Here is an 18387-nt window from a genome sequence, read left to right as displayed (position 1 = left end):
AACGCAAGTGTCGCAGGACAGCGTGTGTGTGTGCGCGCGCGCGCGCGCAGTGCCCACGTGGGTAACCGGAAGCCTCACACTAGAAAGTGCATCGGTCATTTGCTCGTTCATTTAACTTAAAGATTTAAAACTTGTGTTTGGGCTGGGATTGTGGCTCAGTGATATGGCGCTTGCCTAGTGACGTGTGAGACCCTGGGTTTGGTTCTCGGCACCACATGAAAAAATAAAGATATCGTGTCCATCTACAACTGAAAATATTTTTTAAAAAAGTGTGTTTTACTGTTTGGCATTGGTGCAGTGCACATAAGTCACAAAACTGGCCGTCGGTTCCCATGTAGAGAGCACTGGATTTCTTAGGTGCAGGTCAGCGGTTCTCAGGGTTTTGTGGCAGTGTCTGGAGACAACTCTGGCTGTCCCAACTTGGGGGACACTAGTGGCATCTGTCTAGCGGTTGGAAGCCCTGGGTGATGCAAAACATTCCCCAAGGCACCAGATAGCCCCAAACCAGATTTACCATCTGGCCCAGATTGCGGTGGTGCTGAGGTTGAGAAACCCTGGTCTAAATGGTGTCTAATACACATTAGGGATTTTGTTTCTTTGTTTTGGTACTGGGAATTGAAACCAGAGGCACTTCACCACTGAGACAGGGTCTTGCTAAGTTGCTGAGGCTGGTCTCCAACTTGTGATCTCCTTGCCTCAACTTCCAGAGTTCCTGGGATTACAGGTGTGCACCACCGTGCCTGGCTTATATTAGGTTCGTCAAGCACTTCAAGTTGAGTTTGGGATTCTGATGAAGAAGCCCTTAAACCTGAGCTTACAGAATTCAGAGATCCTTTGGGAATATTTGGTTTTAGGTTAAAAAAATTAAGAGCGATGTAAAAATGTTTTCCAAAGTCAGAGGAAATGGATGGTGTAGTAACCAGACCTGTTACTGGGAATAGCCTCAGCCTAAAGGAGGGTGGTGTGTTGACTTCACAATCCAGGGCGCTACTTTGGTTGACTAAAGTTCCCTCTTCTGTTGAAGTCTGGTTTTTTGTTGTGTTGGTGTACACAATACTGCCTCTCTCTTTTCCTTTGCTGAATAAAATGGATAAATCAGGCCTTTTAAGGAGGTTTGAGCCTGGGATTTACTCTAGCCTGAATTGCATACTGGAGGTGATAACTGGGAGGTGGCCTTGGAATGGCTTCGTAAACCCTAGGTCTCAGTCCAGGTTTTTCTGCCTTTCCTTTAGCTCTGGCTTGCGATAAACTTAACAGAAATCCTTGTTGAGTGGCCGGTGACAGGCAGCTGGGGGCCGTCACTCATGGTCCTCACAGAAAGGCCGGGGAGGAAGGCGGGAGCCTTTGCCTAGGTGCAGGGTGGATAAGCAGTCTGTTTGGCCCTTGCTTAGCAGGCACAAGGCCTTGGATTCCATCCCCAGCGCTGCAGAAGCGAGCAAAGCAAACAGCACACAACAGCTCCCGCTTACAGAGCAACTCAGCAGGATTCAGCCAAGTTCCACCCGATCCTCCCTGGCCTACCACTGTTCCCACAGCCAGCCGCTGCCTGCAGTCACATAGCAGGAGGAGCGTGCACGTACTGGTGCTGCTCGCGCTCTGGACTGCAGGTTGGGCATGGTCTCGCTGGCTCCAGAGTGAGCCGCGTGTGTGCCCGCCTCTGCCTTCTGTGCTCCTTCGCCCAGGTGCACGCTCTCACACCCATGGAAGCCCCGGGGTCCGGCCCAGGACGCCTTGAGCTCTCCACGGGTCCTGGGCGTCCCTACCTTTGTGCTCTGCCTTCTAGTCCCGGGGTGGCATTGCACCTCCCCAGCCTGTGACTTCGGTGAGGCTTTGTGGTTCTTGGCCATCAGCTAGGAGCAGCTGCAACTCGTGTCCTTCTGGTGCAAGATTATGGCTCCCTGGGATGGAGGCTGGGGCACTGAGGTGAGCTCCTTGCCCCTCTCACCACCACGCTTTCCGTGCACTCTGCACCATTTTGGGATGCAGGCTGGTGTTGGTAGGGTGTGCTCACCAGAAGCTGCGGCTCCCATGGCGGGAGAGAAAGCCCCTTGCAGTGAGCCTCCCGTGCCGGAGGCCTTCAGGAGAGGACCCACTCTCGGTATCTGAGGAGTTGAAGGGCCAGGGCGCCCTGAGCCTAAGGAAGAACTCGCGGCTGGGGGTAGCACTAGGGAGCCCCGGCGAAGGTCCTCCTATGTTTCGGTGTTGAAACTGTGTGAATATCTTACCTATTCCAGTTTTGGAGCGGGGGTACCAGGGATTGAGTCCAGGGGTGCTTAAGCACTGAGCCACATCCCCAAGGTTGTTGTTTTTTTTATTTTTTAATTTTTTTTAGGCAGGTCTTGCCAAGTTGCTGAGTTGTTGGCTTTGAACTTGTGATCCTCCTGCCTCAGCCTCCTGAGCTGCTGGGGTTATAGGCATGCACCACCACACCCAGGTCCAGTTGTATTTTGAGAAAAGGAATCAGCTGGAGGGTTTAAACATACAGTTTAAGACACTTCACTGAGCATACATCTCAGCAGAGGGCCCAAGGCTTCTCAGCAGTGGGATGTGTAGTAGACAGTAACCTGGAGCATGCAGGCTGGGGCACCTGTCGCCACCTGGTGGTGGTTCTCCTTAGTTGCAGATTCTTCTGCTGGATTAAGGTTAAAATCTAGATTTATAGATGAAACATCAGCAATCTTGGGAAACATTCAGCGGGGAGCACCCAGGCACGCTGTGGGAAGCATGCAGTCTCTAGGCCAGCTGCTGGACTCTCCTGCTCACTACTTGGGCAAAGGACCCGCTGCTGGTTATGCCACGGATTTGGAGACTGCTCAGATACGTAACTTTTTTTTCTTTTTTAGTTGTAGATGGACATTATTGATTTATTTATTTAAAATTGTTATGCAGTGCTGGGGATTGAACCCCAGCTCCAGGATGCATAATTTTGAAAATATTTTTTTTTTTTCCAGTGCCGAGGATAGAACGCAGGTCCTTTTGTGTGTTGGGCGCACTCTGCCCCTGAACTTACATGTAAAGTTAACCCTGAGTTGACTTCTTTTCATCTTGACTTAAAAAATCTTTGACAATTTCTAAAGATCAAAATCTGTGACCACAGCAGAACTAGTCATGTCCTAAAATAATGAATGTGTATTCCAGAGATATCCTGCACTTACAGGTCTGGCCGGCAGCTTTGTCAGTCATTATTTTAAATAAGTGCTGTGCTGTTCCAAATGCAGTTGGTTTTTGATGGTCTCCAGTGCGATGGCATGAGTCAGGGATAAACTGGCTACGCCGGTGATACATCCCTATGCTTATGACCAGTGGTCTGCCTTGGTGATTTTTTTTGGGGGGGAATGATTACAGAAACATCAGTCACTTGTGTCTATGAATGTTTTATAATGCAAATTGAATGTGATGAAATATTAAAAATACCATTCATTAAATATTGAAAAGTTCAGTCTCTGGAACTGGCCGGATCTGTTCATTGTTCTGCCAGCTAAAAGGAGCAATTTAGAAATTTTGAATCATAAAATTAGAAAGCTGGGGAAAGATAAAAGAGCTGGGGTTGTAGCTGCACAGTCACGCCCCCGAGCCCAGCGGCCTTTCGTTAAGGCAGCAGGTCGGGTTCTGCTGCCCGCAGGCCTCCAGCAGGGTTCTCTGCCAGCATCCTCACATTCCCAGGGGTTAAGTAAAGGCAGCAAATTCATTTAGTTTGTCAGGAGTGTTATGCACTCAAATATCAAAATAACCGTCAGTCTTATATCCTGCTTGTGATTTTATCAAAATCTTAAAGTATGGAAACAGAGTGGAATCAAATATTGCTATTAACAGCAAATCCAACTGTTTTAAAGAGGTCGATGGTAAACAACGTAGTGTTTGGAGTATGCTCTGACTGTTGAAATTCAATTTTTTTGGTATGTTTTGGGATTTGGTGTGGATCCTGGGGCACGGAGCCACATCCCCAGCTCTTTTTACTTTTGGTTTGAAACAAAGTCCTGCTGAGTTGCTGAGGCTGGCCTTGATTCAGACTAGTGACCCTCCTGCCTCAACCTCCCGGTTGCTGCGATCACAGGTGTGCCACTGTGCCTGGCTACGCTCGTAGTGTAAGATGGCCTGTTTTCCTCGTGCTGGTCCCTGCGGGCATGTCCCAGTTTACGTCACAGCGTGGTTTACTTAAGAAGATGCCTGGAGAGGAAGCCGAGGCCCAGCAGAGGTGTGGTGTCCAGCCCAGTGCAGAGTGGAGCTGCCCTCTGCTCCCAGGGACCCTCCAGGACTGTGCAGGTGACACCACCACCACCAGCCGCCTCTGCTGCTGTGCTGGCAGGTCCCAGAGCTGTGGCCTGTCATGGAGGAGGACTGTGGTGTGCCAGGTTCTCTTCGTCAGGTCCCTGTCCCAGGAGCAGCTCACGGGAGGGAGAGGTCCTGACCAAGGCACTTGGACTTTGGCTTGCCATCCGGGTACATTTCTCGTTGCGTCCCCGTAACTGAACCAGAGCGGCCTTTCCCAGATGCGCTCTCTTCACCGCTGTGCTTCACAGCTGCTCCTGGATTTCCCAGCTTCCTGGCTTAGAGCATCCCCCTCTCAGAAGCAAGCAGCACCTTCCCAAGTCACGCCACTGCCCGCGTCACAGCTGTCTTCTCTGGGAGTGTCCAGGACAGGCGGGTTCATCTATACCCTCGGCTCCTCATATAGCCCTCTCTGCACAGTAGGTCCCTAGCAAGGAGGTGCTTGGCACAGCGCCAGCTGCTGGGAATTAGCAGCACAGAAAGGCCATGCCCTCACGGAGTCTGGTGGGCCAGGACAGCAGCCTCCTCCAACTTTCCTGTGCCAGGCTGTCCTGAGTTCTGGGTGCACTGTCACATCCCACGGTCATTGTCCTCTTTTACAGATTAGGAAACTGAGGCCCACATGTGCAGGCCGGGCAGGGCCCAGGCAGGTTTCACCTGGGCAGCTGGGCTCCAGGGTCCCGTCTTCTCCCTGCTTGGGTGACGGAGGGAGGGAGGGAGGGAGGTGAGAGTTGCTGAAGGGTTGTTAACAAGAAGAGGCCTTGAGCTACAACCAAAGTGAGACGTCGGGGCTTGGGGACTGAGGTCAGGACCATCAGTAACACAGAGGCCCAGCCCACCGTCTCTGCCCCCACAGGTGCAGGATGGTGCAGCTATCTTCTGTTAAGCCAAACAGCAGAGAGGTTTGCAGAAATGTGACACGTGCTGCTTTTCTTGGTGAACATTGTTTTTAAGAATCTGGTTATTGCTGGGTGCGGTAGCTCGTGGCTGTGACCCCAGCGACCTGGAAGGCTGAGCCAGGAGGATCAAAAATTCAAGGTCAGCCTCAGCAACATAGCAAGATTCAAAAATAAAAAGGACTGGGAATATGTTCCCTGGTGAAGACCAGAGATCAATCTTCAGTATCTTTAAAAAAAGTTATTGTCATAAAAATATGTTAAATAAAGTCTTTTTTAAAAAAAGAATGAATAAATATTTTTTCTAGTTTTAACTTCTACTACAGTAAAATTGATAGATGGGCGGACACAAAGACCACAGAGACCGTGCGTCATTTCTGTTAGCGGGCTCAGGAATGGCGAGGTCTTCCCTTGCGGGCTGCCCGTGAAGAAGTGAGGGTGGGTGAGATGGGGAGATGGTTATTAGGCCGCTGACAGTCCAGGTGAGCACGGAGGCAACAGGAGTTGCTTCCTCCTGGATTATTCACGTGTGTGGATTTTTAAAATTGTGGCAAAATATATATGACATAAAATTTCCTGTCATTCCCATTTTGAGCCTAGTTCAGTGGTGCTGAATCTGCTTTCCAGACTCTAGAGCTATTCCTGCTGCAAAAGCCCAACAGCTCTGTGCTGGCCAGACTCACTTCCAGGGACCTGGACTCACCTTGGAAGCGGAGGCCCGAGGATTTGCTGTGGGTCTGGGTGTGGCGTGCAGGCGAGTCTGGTGCCAGTGTCTTCGCTGGCGAGAAGGCAGCTTCGTTCTGGTCTCTCCCCTTGCGCAGGCCTCCATGTGCCTGCTCGCTCCAGACTCTGCCGCCATCTGGGGAAAGGGCAGGCAAGGCCCAGGGGAACCTGTCATTGCACACGTCACCACATAGCAGAGAAGCACGTCGACTAACAACAGGGGCAGGTCAGTTGGTCCTGGCATTGTGTGAGCATTATGGGGGTTATGTATGCAAACCAAGAGGGCCACAAAGCCACCAGGTGACACGGTCTCATGGGACCTCCGTCCCGTATTTGGTCTCTTGAAATGTCACCAGTGTGGTGCATGACTGGAGTATCACGGTGACATTGGATGAATGTGCTTTTAAATTTATTTGGACCTGCAGGAAAGAACTTGAAGGGTTCATTCGGCCATTAGCCTGGGCTCCGGGTCAGTCCTCACATGGTCCTTTCAGATGAGCTTGCTTGACGCAGGCCCTGGTTAGTCGTCTCTGGGTTTATAGGTGAGCGGTTGGCACTCCTGAGGTGGAAAGGTGAGCAAGAGAGCCCAGCCAGCCACACGACCAGGAGTTGAAGCGAGGCAGCGTGAGCAGTGGCCAGAGCAGCCGCTGCAGTGCCAGGTCCAGGGTCAGATTCAGCCTCCACTGACGCAGATGAGGGTAGCCTGGTTACCGAGGAGGAGATGGGGGCTGAGAGGCCCTCAGCCGTGCTCAGGTTGCCCGGCTCTTTAAAAGAGGGCGCCAGAATCTGACCCCACGTTGCCCATGCTAAAGTGCAGTTATTCTTAAACACTCTTGTTTTCAGTCAATTTTAAAAGAAATTTTGCATTTAGTTTCATTTTAATGTATTTGGAATTCTACGTTAATCAGTATTGTCTGTTTTGCATCTTTCGCGTTTTTGTTTGTAATGATGATTTGAAATGATCGGGCAGTAATTAAGCAATGGCGATATAAACCACTTGTGATCGGTGCGTTTGCTCTAGAATTCAGCTTTATCCCATTTGGTCTCTATCGAACGCTGCAACCAAACACAAGTGTTTCTTGCAGCCCAGTGAGCCCCCTGCGACGGAGAGCCCACTCAGCCAGCCCATCGCCAGCGCCCAAGAGGAGAGAAGCGTGCCTCCGAGGCCGCGCTTGCCGGCAGTGGCCCTGAGCCTGTTTTCTTCTGCTCTGTTCTCACTGCAGCCAACAAGCACAAGCCCTGGCTGGAGCCCACCTACCACGGCATTGTCACTGAGAACGACAACACAGTGCTGCTCGACCCCCCGCTGATCGCCTTGGATAAAGATGCTCCTCTGCACTTTGCAGGTAGGTGCGGGCCTCATCCCTGCTGCCAGATCTGGACCCGGAGGGAACCTGAGCAGCTCTGAGCCTGCCTGACAGTCTCGAGGCTCCTGGGCAGCGTCTTTTCCTGGGTAGTCAGTCAGAAAGCAGAATGCTCACTGTACGGAGCATCCGGGTAGATGGCGTCTGCAGCCGTCTCCAGCCGCTGCGTGCGCAGGTGTCTCCCCCCTGCTCCCAGGCCGTTGGTCCTGGCCTGTGGAGGACCCAGGCACCCAGCCTGCTTCCTGAGCCTAGATAGCCACCTGTGAAGACTGCAGAACCTGAGAGGCCCAGGTTTACTTCTAGTGCATTCTCAGCTGTGGCCTACACCTGTACCCCCGCGGGGACACACCGCTGGGGGCTTTCGTCCTGAGGCTGTCTTCTGTGCCATTGACGCTTGGTGGCACTTTCCAGATCAGAGCTGGCCTGAACTGACAAAGGGACGGGCTGCCTCACCCTTTCTTGGCCTCAGAGTCGGAACGACACTGAGAAGTTAATTTTAAGGAGCAGTTCTTTGGTGGCTTTTTCTAGATCAAAACTCCGTATTAAGGAGCGCTGTGTTTGGGGAAAACCGGGCGCAGCTGGATGAGCTCGTGAAACGGGCCACGCGCTGGTTTCACTTGACACACGGGGGGGAGGGCCCTGTGTTTTGGTAGCCCCATCTGAGGGATGAGCTGCAGTCCCTTCTCATCAGTGCCGCTTCCGGTTGCCGAAGAGCCACCCAGGCCAGCTGTGCTCCTGTGTCTGTGAGGGACAGCCTCCGATTAGTTGCACTTGTTTATTGACCTTTGGAGAGAAGTCCGGTGAGATTCTGGGACAGGAGAGGAGGCCACAGACACTCAAGTGTGTCCAGGAGCCTGTGGTGTTTCGTGGCGGGTTCCCCCAGTTGGAAGTCATCTTTCACATTGCCTGTGGGTCTTCACTGGCACGCTGAGTGTTCCGTGGACCTGCATGAGCACAGCCCGGGCACGCCTGTGTGGTCACTATGTCCGTCCTTCCTCTGGAACGTGACATGAGTGCCCCGTCCACCACCTCAGGGGCTTTCCATCAAGCTTACATCCGTCTCACGTGTGGCAAGGAGTGACCGTGGTCAGGAGTTGTGCGTTGACCTCCTCAGGTGTCCCCTGTGAGGCGTGGGCTGCCGACCCTCTTGTAGGTGGAGCGCGGTCCTCCTGTGTGATAGCACCTTCGCCCAGACAGCCTTTATAACAGGATCCATCCCAAGCGCTTTGCAAGCAGGAATTATAATCTTCTACAGCCACGGGGTATGGTGACACATGCCTGCAATCCCAGTGGCTTGGGAGGCTTAGGCAGGAGGATCAAGAGAGTTCAAAGCCAGCCTCAGCAACTTAGCCAGATCCTGTCTCAAAATAAAGAGGGCTGGGGATGTGGCTCAGTGGTTAAGCACCCCGGGCTCAATCCCTGGTAACAAACAAACAAAAACCCATAAAGAAACAGAGTAGTAATCCTCCCCAGCATAATATGAGTTGAGTAACCTTCTTCCTGCCATTCCCATTTTAAAGAGAGGAAACTGAGGCACAGAGCAGTTGAGTTTCTGACGGTGGGTCACACAGTGGTGTGGTGCAGCCCAGACTCTTGGCCTGATGCTGTAGCTGCATTTGTCACTGTGGGAGGTCATAGGGAAGTAGGAAGTGAAGGGGACATCATGTGTCCGCATTGAAGGGGAGGTCACGGCCGTGAAGCGGTCGCTCACGGTTTCCTTTCTCCTTGGATTTTGTTGTGCCATTTATCAAGCTTAATGTGTCATGGAGGAAACAATACTTTTGAGTTTATGTTTTTAAGGATCCTCGGAATTTTTTTTATTGATGTATAGAAATTACATATTCAGATTAAAAAAAAAACACACACACACAGAGAAGCAGCTTAGACCCAAGCGCTAGCTGTGGTGGATCGTCTCCGTGTGGCAGACAAACCCGTGGTCGCCTTCCCTCTGCAGGTTTCCTGGAGGAGTTTCTCCTCTGGGCTTCTCTGCCTGTCTTTTCTGGACACAGGATTTGTATCCTCTGGAAGTCACCGTTTGCTGTTGCCACACATCCATTGTTTTTTGTTTTGTTTTTGTTTCTTGGTACCAGGGATTGAACCCAGGGGTGTTGCTTTACCACGGAGCCACACCCCCAGCCCTTTTTATTTTTTAGACAGGGTCTTGCTCAATTGCTGAGGCTGGCTTTGAACTTGAGATCCTTCTGCCTCAGCCTCCCAAGCTGCTGGGATTACAGGCGTGGCCACCACGCCTGGCCCGTCCCTTGGTTTTTGGTATACTGTGTTTACCAGACTGTGCAGCTGTCAACCTGCATCTCATTCAGTACCCCTAAAGCCCCTTCATGCCACTAGCTGTCACTGCTCAGTTCCCTGCCCTCCAGCACCGGCAGCCATACAGATGGGCCTGTTCTGGATATTCATATAAATGCAGTGCAGGCTGGGGTGTGGTTCGCAGTAGAGCACCTGCCTAGCATGTGTAGGAGCCCTGGGCTCCATCCCAGCACCACGGACAAACCCAACAAACAGCCTGGTGCGTAGTCCTACACGCAATATTTGCTGCTGCTGGCATTACTAATTGTGACATCTTTTAAATATGTTTTCAGAGCCAGGTGCCGTGGTGCATGCTTGTAATCCCAGTGACTTGGGGGAGGATGAGGCAGGAGGAGCTCAACTTTACGGGCAGCCTCAGCAACTTAGACCTGCTTCAAAATAAAAAGGGCTGGAGACAGCCAGCTTGGTGGCACACTCCTGTAATCCCAGCGACTCAGGAGGCTGAGGCAGGAGGATTGCAAGTTCAGACTCAGCCTCAGCAACTTAGTGAGGCCCTAAGCAATTTAGCAAGGCCCCATCTGTAATAAAAAATATAAAAAGGGGCTGGGGCTGTGACTTGGTGGTTAAATGCCCCTGGTTCAATCCCTAGTATCAAAACCAAAAAGGTCTGGGGATGTGGCTCAGTGGGACTGAACCCCGATATAAAAAAAAAAAAAAAAATACATTTTCAGTTGCCATTCTTTTAGAAATATTTTTCCAACTTTCTACATAAAACTTCATAGGATTTCTTTTTTATTAATAAATTCTTTTGTTGTAGATAGACACAATACCTTTATTTTGTTTTTATGTGGTGCTGAGGATCAAACCCTTTGCCCCACACATGCTGGGCAATTGCTCTGCCACAACCCCAGTCCTCGAGGAGAAGGAGGATGATTTGGGATACTGGGGATCGAACTCAGGAACACTCGACCACTGAGCCACATCCTCAGCTCTTTTTTTACCTTATTTAGAGACAGGGTCTTCTGAGTTGCCCAGGGCCTCCCTAAGTTGCTAAGGCTGGCTTGAATTTATAGTCCTCCTGCCTCAGCCTCCCGAGCCGCTGGGATTATAGGCGTGCGCCACCGCCCCAGGCTTATTGGGATTCCTTAGAAGGTTGTTGATGTAAGATGAGGTTGGGTCTGGCGCTGTCCCTTAGCTCAGCTGGACTTTGGAGGTGGCAGTGGGCACTGGCCTGTGAGGAGGTTGGCGGTGCACAACCCTCACATCACGAGGGCTGAGGGTGTGGCGGGCATTCTAGGTCTTCTGGCGACTCTGCCAGGTTCTTGCCAACAGCCTCATGGGCCGGCTCTCTCCATTTCTGTTTTCAAGCTGAGAAAAGTGGCTGGCAGGGGCCTGAGGGCTGGCGACCACACCCGGTCCCTGCTGAGTGGGGGCCCGTGAGTGTGTCACAGCCACAGGCTCACCTGGCCGCAGGTCCCCACTGGCTTGGGGCAACTACATGGGCCCCATGATGTCAGCGACGTCAACTTTGAAAGCCCTGCACCTTCTGGTGGCTTGCCTCGTCCCTTCGGGGCCGCGGGTGGCCAGCGCCCGGGGTCCTGGACCCGAGCCCCGCAGCAGGCGCGTGTGCGCGTGGCGCCTCCTTGCCCAACTCTGCCAGGCGACGGGGAGTCGAGCCTGGATTGCGTCCTGGGGTGACGCCAAGGGCAAGTCTCGATGTTTGTCAAGTATTTTAGGACCTTTAAATGACTGTTTTTTCCTCCCCTTTCCTCAGTCTGCTGAAAGCCTGAGTTGATGTAAGAAAATCCATTCATATTTCTATGTCGTGGAGAGTTAAAGAGTGAACTGTGTGTGCAGGCTGCGTGTTGTTCTGACGTGACTGGGTCTGCTGGGTGTGGTGGCTGCCCCACAGCAGGAGATAATGTCATCCCAGTGACTTGAGGGGCTGAGGCAGGAGGATCACAAGTTTGAGGCCAGCCTCAGCAACTTAGTGAGACCATCTCCAAAAAAAAAAAGTCAGAACTTGGCTCGGTAGTTGAGCACCCAACGGGTTTAGTCCCCGGTGCAGAAAAACAAAACAAAGACAAGTTCTGTTCTGCCTGTACCAGAGGACTGGCATCCACCTCGTCCCCGGGCCCTGAGCCCTTGCCTTCCGCAGGGAGTCTACTCCAGCAGGCTCTTTCCTGCCTTTCCAGATTGAATGAATATTTTACCAGGTTGGCCCGACAGTTACGTTTTGTATAGAATCCAAAATAAAGCGGGGGTGGGGAGCTCCGTTCCCACCGGAGCCACTGCTTGAAACCCAGCGCCTTCTGCCACACCGTGAGCCTCGGTGACTGGGCTCATCACCCTCCGCTGCCCGGCTTTGCTTTGCAGCCCCGGGGCTGCCGCGGTGTTTGCAGCAGTGAGCTGGATGTGTTGGTTCGAGCCACGTGAAGTTGCCATTTTGTATGTTATAAACAAACATTTGAAAAGATTGGCGTGTCGTACGGTCAAACCTGTGAGGAGGCGGGACTCCAGAGCAGCAGTGTGGCGGTACTGGGGCCAGGACATCTGCTGTGCGCGACCAGTTCCCGACAGCAGGGAGCCCATCTCAGGTGCGGACACCTCCCAGGACAGGGGAGGGCTCAGTGACCACAGGTGTCAGGTGTACCAGGCGAGAGCCTCCCCAGCACGTGCCCAGCGCGGAAGCCGTTCAGGGCCACGGGCAGTGCAGGTGGGAGTGCAGGCCCAGCGCTGCAGGGGTACTGGGGACATGCCAAGGTGACGCGGGTTCAGAAGGCAAGCCAGCGACTCCAGGGCGGGGCTGGGCGGTCTAGAGGGTGGGAGTCCACCTGAGTGCCCAGTTGCTGAGCATGGTGGCCGGGCGTGTCGTGCACGTGGTTTCCCAAGCCTGCGTCCAGATCGCTGGGCTCCTGTGTGAGCGTAGGTTCCCAGCTGCTCTCGGCCACCTGGGTCGGTACTTCAGGGCACAGCCTGAGCACCAGCTCAGGGTGGGAACACGATGGACCTTTTCCCAGCTCCGCGACGGTCTGCACCGCAGTCATCGGGCGGCGCTTATCAGGAACGTACACTCCCGGGCTCAGCCCTGGAGCTTCTGGGGCTGACCTGTGGGGATGGGCTGGACACCACACCACAGCTTTCCAGGCTCCTGGGGAGCTCTCGGCACCCCCAGATGCGAGTGCTGCCGTCATCAGCGAGGAGCTGCTGAGAGAGAAGCCCTCAGTGCGTGCGTGCTTATCGCATTCAAGGTGGCCTGACAAACTGCCGCCAGAGACGCACATCCCCAAACCAGCCCGGAGCAGCAAGCAAGGAGGCCAGAGGGCACAAGGCCGAGCAGAGCAGGGAGGAGCGGGTCAGGAAGGAGAGCTGGAGTAGCAGGGACATCGCGGGGGACGCCTGCTGCCAGGGTCCGCCTCTCTCCCAGCCCCTGGTCTGTTTCCCGTGGGTCCAGGTCGGGGGTTCATGCCCCTTGCCCGCTTCCCTGAGCCAGGCTGGGCAGGTGCTTCCTCCTTGGCTCCGAGGGCTGAGCAGAGCCCCGAGAGCTGGAGCAGTTGTGACTCCTTCCCGTCTGAGCAGGGGCTGTGCAACTGTCTCGGTCCCTGTTTCCTGGTCTCTGAGCTGCCCTGGTTTTCAGCTGTCCCCAAGTCCCTTTCTCTGCACTGTAGTCAATTCCGAGAATTCCCAGTGGCATTCCCATAAATCACTTCTTGCCTCAGTTGGCTGAGTAGCCTGCTGCTTGCAGCCAGAGCCTTCACTAGAGCCAGCATGGGGAACTTCCTTGAGGAGCAGGGTCCCCAAGGGCCGGGAGAGGCTTTGGAGCCCTGCTGCTCAGCAAAGAGAGTGGAGTTGGAGGCCATCCGTCACAGGAAGGGACGTGGGAAGAATGGCCAGCCGCCGGAGGGGAGAGGAGGCAGGTGAAGACCAGTGCTGCCAGCTGTGAGCCCGGACTGGCTGGGAGAGGCGGTCTGGGCCCCGCTTCCCCACTCTGCTGTATTGTTGTAACAGATTCTTCAGCAAAACCCTCTGATTAATTAGATGATGTTAGAGGACCAAAGAGGAGGGGCGATTGAGAGAGATCAGACCACTCCTGCTTTGAGTGATCGTGGAGGGTGACGGGAAGGAGCGGGAGGGTTTGGTGCGCTCCCAGGCTGGCACAGCTGCCAGACGCAGCGTGGGCCTCAGACACAGGAAGATGCTGACAGGATACCCCAGGCGTCGCGGGTCCTGTGGGGCCGATGGGTCTGGGCGCAGCCAGCCTGGGCTCTGCTTCACGTACTCCGGATGACCGGCGGGATGGGCGCCAGGGAAAGTGACGCAAGCCCCTGAGTGATCAGCGTCTCCCCAGGCCTTCGCCTCCCTCCGTGTCTCACGAGCCACAAACTAGGGGCCACGCAGAAGCAGCCTCTGCTCTAGTCGGCTCTCTAACAGCCCTGCGCCTCCTGCCGACCCCACCTTTGTTCAGATCTAGCGCTCGCCACCCCCAGCCTCCCCCACGTCTGCTTCATTACAGTCGGAGCTCTGGGCAGACAGAGGCCTCGAGAGCCCAGCTGTGACGTGTGGGGTCGACTGGTCTGCCCGAGGCCAGGCCCTGGCTGCCTCTGCCATTTCACAAGAAAGGACCCAGCCTCACTCGAGTGATAGGAGCCAGCGAATTTGAGGCACCAGATCCTGTGGGTGGAGCCCACTGAAGTAGCCACTTAAGTTCTTAAAATCAGCGGGGAAATGCAGAAAATATGCAGTTACACATTCTGCCTTCTTGCTACGAATGGAGCAGATCCCGTCTTCTGGAGAGCGCCTGCAACTACGAAGTGTTTCTAAGGAATGTATGTTCTTACATTTGAGGGTCGAACTTCGGAGTCACCATCCCCAGACTGCCCCCAGCGGACTGCGATATGGATTTGTGCTCAGATCCAGTGCCCAGCGCCCATTTCTCCCCAGCCTCCTCCCAGGCGGCAGAGCGTGGCCGCGTCTCTCACAGTCCAGCCGTACTGAAGTTGCTTTCAAAATGCCCACTGCTGCCTCCTGCCTCTCATCCCCTCCCGCCACACCCACATCCTGGTCTGGCCTCAGCACCCCTGCTCGGTTGCTCCAGCCACCGTCTGGGCGCTCTCACAGACTTGTTTTCAGTCCCGGAGCCAGCAGCAAGACCCCCTCATTCCTGCCTCAGGGCCTTTGTACCTGATTCTCTTCACAAGAGAATCATGGGGTTTGCTCCCTTAGTTTCCTCAGGTCTACTCAGACATAATTCCACCGGTGAAGTATTCCCTGAACACTCCGAGTCTACAGTTGAAACCCCCAGTGCCCTACTACACCCCAGACTCCACCCTGATCCCAAGAGAAAGAGGGTTTCCTGTTGGCAGGGTTCTGCTCCTCCTAGCAGTGCCGAGGTCAGTGGATCTCACAGACATTGCTGATGGCCGAGCACAGTCTAGTCCCAGCTGCTTGACAGTCGGAGGCAGGAGGATTACTTGAGCCCAGCCTGGCCAACACAGTGAGACCCCTGTCTCCAAAAAAAGATGGTGCTTAAGTGGCAGGTGTTTTGACCCCGCTGTGGCATTCTCTGTGCGGGTGGCTCTGCACAGGCCAGCGTTCCATCACAGAGGCTTAGTCCCTGCCTACCTGGTGCCCCTCAGGAAAACGCTGCAGCTGCCTCACCGTGTTCTCTCTAGAAAAGTAACCCCAGGTCAGGCTGTTTTCACTGGGCAGCTTGAATGATTTTAGAACGTATCTCGTGATGTTGACACACACCCAGACAGCGTGATCCTAGTGCGTTAGCTCGACCCGGGAAGCGGCTGGGCGTCGCCTGTGCCTGCAGGTCGGCTCCCAGGTTGGCTCCCGAGCAGGGATCAGCAGACTGTCCCAGGAAGAGCAAGGTGGGCTGCTTGAGGCCCTGTGGACCACCTGGTCTTTTGCCACCATGTAAACCTGCAGAAACTGCCGTGGTAGCAGCCGGAGGCCTGACCCAAACAGGACAGCGGTGACCCGACGGAACGCTTTTTATGGAGACTGAAGTTTGACTTCACTAGAAAGTTCTCTCATGTTCTAAAATACTGTATAAAAGGGCAAAAACCATTCTTAGCACTCAGGCCATTTAAATACAGGGACAGGATGAATTTGGCCCAGAAACCGCAGCATGCAGAGCCCTGCTCCAGGGCCAGCGTCCTCTGGAGCTTGCCAGGAAGGGGGTGCTGTGCATCTGTCCCCTCCCCACGTGGCTGGCTGGCACCTGCAATGCGGCAGGTGTGGCCGAGGAACTGAAGACTCAACATTATTTCAGTGTGAGTTTTAGCTTTACCGTGAACGGCCCCATGCGGCTGGCGGCTGCCCCCTCAGGCAGGGCGAGTCTGCGGGGGTCTCCTGCCCAGCAGGGAGCATGGGCGAGGTGCCCTTGTCATGCTATTCCTGGGCAGCAAAGCCCTGGGACTGCGGCAGGATCAGGATGGAGGGCGCTTGCTCCGTGGCGTCAGCCGTGTGCCCGCAGGTCTTGCCCTGTAGGCATGGCCGCCAGGCAGCAGTGGTGGCCGCCCGCCGGGTGAGGGAGTCCTAGAGGCGCAAGGCTGTGCGGAAGCAGGTCAGTAAGTCGGCAGGCCACGGGCACCATTATTAAAACTAGAAACACAGGAAGACGGCGGCGCTTGTTCAGGGCAGTCTGAGGTGACTGGAAAGGAAGGGGGCGCGGCGCGCTCCCCGTGAGAGGAGCAGGCAGGGCTGCCGCGAGGCCTGGGCTGCAGGGGCTGGAGGCCGCCCATCTCCGGGTCGCGGGAGGCCAGTGGGGTTGATGTTGGCCTGGCAAAACCCAGGGCTGGTTCTGTTTGGCCCCAGCCAGTGGGGCAGCTGGTCCAAGTCAGAGGGTTCTTGGTCGCCTTGGCTGGGTGCTTAGGTGAGAAGACCTTGCTGTTGACGAGAACAAACATGGGTTTCATTAAGCCCGATGATGAGGGGGACGTTACCAGAACCCAGCTGAGAGGACCAGCTTGAAAATGAAAACACGTAGGTGTATTTGCTGATCGTCATCACGGTGTCATTAGAAGGAAATCCTGAAGACCCGGGGTGTTAGGCAAGCTCGCCTTCCCGCTGTAGCTCCTGGTAAGTGGGCTCAGCCTGAGGCCTGTTGCCGAGGACGGGACGGGTCAGCCGGAGCAGTGCCAGCATCTGGCGCAGAGCCTGTTGTAAATCATGTGTCGAGCTTTCTGTGTGACGTGTGCATCTTTGACTTTATTTCCTTATTGTTCCGTCTTCACTCTTTCCTGAATTACTGACATGGGTTTATCTTTTCTCCCTTTAGAGAGTTTTGAGGTGACAGTCACCAAAGAAGGTGATCAAGGGTTCTTTGTCTCCCTCTTATGATATTAACCCACTAACTTTGTTTTTAAAATTGGGAATCAGCCCTTAAACAGAAGCAACTGTCATGCTCCTTTGCCCCTTTATTCTCCTACTCTGTTGCTATTTTAAAATGTATTGATGGAAATTGTGCGTAGCCAGACCCTTGGCTAGAAATATCTGGAAATCAGACATCCATTTGAACCACACAGACAGCACCGTGCATTCTTTTTTTAAACTCAACCTGAGACTTGCTTGGTGACAGTTCTCTATTGGTTGGAGCCGTGGAGGGGTCCAGTCTCACTTTTGTGTGACATGTTTCGTGGCGTTCCACACACGTGTCAGAACGTCCCCGCGTGTTCTCCCACCGCCCGCGTGGCGACGTGCCCTCGAGCTCCGTGTGGAGCCTCCGAGACAGCGTCGCTGTGGCTGGTCCCTGGCCGGGTCTCTCTTCAGGGTTAGCAGGATAAGGGAGCCCAGCCGAGACCCCGGGACGGAAGCCGGTGACAGCCGTTGAAATGGATGCCTGAGAGTTGGTATTTCTACCTCTCCAGCGGCTTGTTGTGATTCCCTGATTTTAGCCAGGCTCATTGCACAGGAAGACTTGGTTCTTGTGATTTTTCTTCTTGACAGAGTCTCTGTAATTACGGCGCTGGTCCTATACCTCACGCTTCCTGCCCTCCCAACACTTAACTGCCTTATCCTCTCTGGTCCAAATCCAAAGGGCCGCCGCCTCGGGTGGCCAGCAGCCCTGCGCCCAGGCCTGGCGCTCGCTGCCGAGACCTCGGTGCTCCTGTGGAATGCCTGCCTCCTCTCCTGTGTTCCTGCATGAATGGATGCAAAGCAAACAAGTTGCTTGCAAAGCCAGACTGCTTTTTTGTTTTCTTTTTACTAAAGCCCCAGAACTCACCCGTGTCACAGCACAGTGCCCCGCTTTGTCCACGGACCCTCCAAACCCCCTGGCTGCGGAGTGGCTGTTCATTCTCTCCGGGGAGGTTGGCGTGTGCCGCAGGCTCTCCTGGCAGCCTCTCTAACCTGCTCCGCTTTGACTCCCCAGGTGAGATCTGTGGCTTTAAAATTCACGGGCAGAATGTCCCCTTTGATGCAGTAGTAGTGGATAAATCCACGGGCGAGGGGGTAATCCGCTCGAAAGAGAAGCTGGACTGTGAGCTGCAGAAGGACTACACGTTCTCCATCCAGGCCTACGACTGCGGGAAGGGCCCCGACGGCACCGGCGTGAAGAAGTCTCACAAGTAAGCGGGCCGCGGCGCCAGGGAGGCTGCAGGCTGCCCGCGCTGGGGACTTAGGCAGAGGCCATCTCCAGGTCTGTGCGCGTCCGGGTGGTGGGGGACAGGGCTGCACAGCCTGCAGCTCCTGGCGAGAGCCCAGCGCGCGGAGGGTTTCAGAAGTCAACGAATGAGTCCTTTTGCCCCCACGGATGCTCTGTTAGAAAACGAGGCCGGGCTGGGGCGGCTCAGTGGCGGAGCGCCCCGCTCAGTCCTCAGTACCACAGAAAGCGGGGGATTGGTATGCTTTGGGTAAAA

General features: G+C 54.4%; 1 protein-coding gene across 3 annotated transcripts in view; it reads left to right on the top strand.

Annotated features, from left to right (window-relative positions):
- Window positions 1–18387, top strand: part of CLSTN1 (calsyntenin 1) — a 62009-nt gene that overhangs the window by 27242 nt on the left and 16380 nt on the right. For 2 of the 3 annotated variants that reach the window (XM_079142920.1, XM_079142918.1), the window contains exons 2-4: window positions 7112–7234; window positions 16809–16838; window positions 17901–18096. In XM_079142920.1, the coding sequence (XP_078999046.1) occupies window positions 7112–7234; window positions 16809–16838; window positions 17901–18096 (349 nt within the window). The remainder of the gene's footprint in view (window positions 1–7111; window positions 7235–16808; window positions 16839–17900; window positions 18097–18387) is intronic. The other variant, XM_079142919.1, reaches the window with a different exon arrangement.

The sequence above is a fragment of the Sciurus vulgaris genome (assembly GCF_902686455.1).
Source record: "Sciurus vulgaris genome assembly, chromosome: 1".
NCBI classification, from domain to species: domain Eukaryota; kingdom Metazoa; phylum Chordata; class Mammalia; order Rodentia; family Sciuridae; genus Sciurus; species Sciurus vulgaris.
The sequence above is the reverse complement of the archived record's forward strand: the minus strand, read 5'-3'. Positions and strand labels throughout refer to the sequence as shown.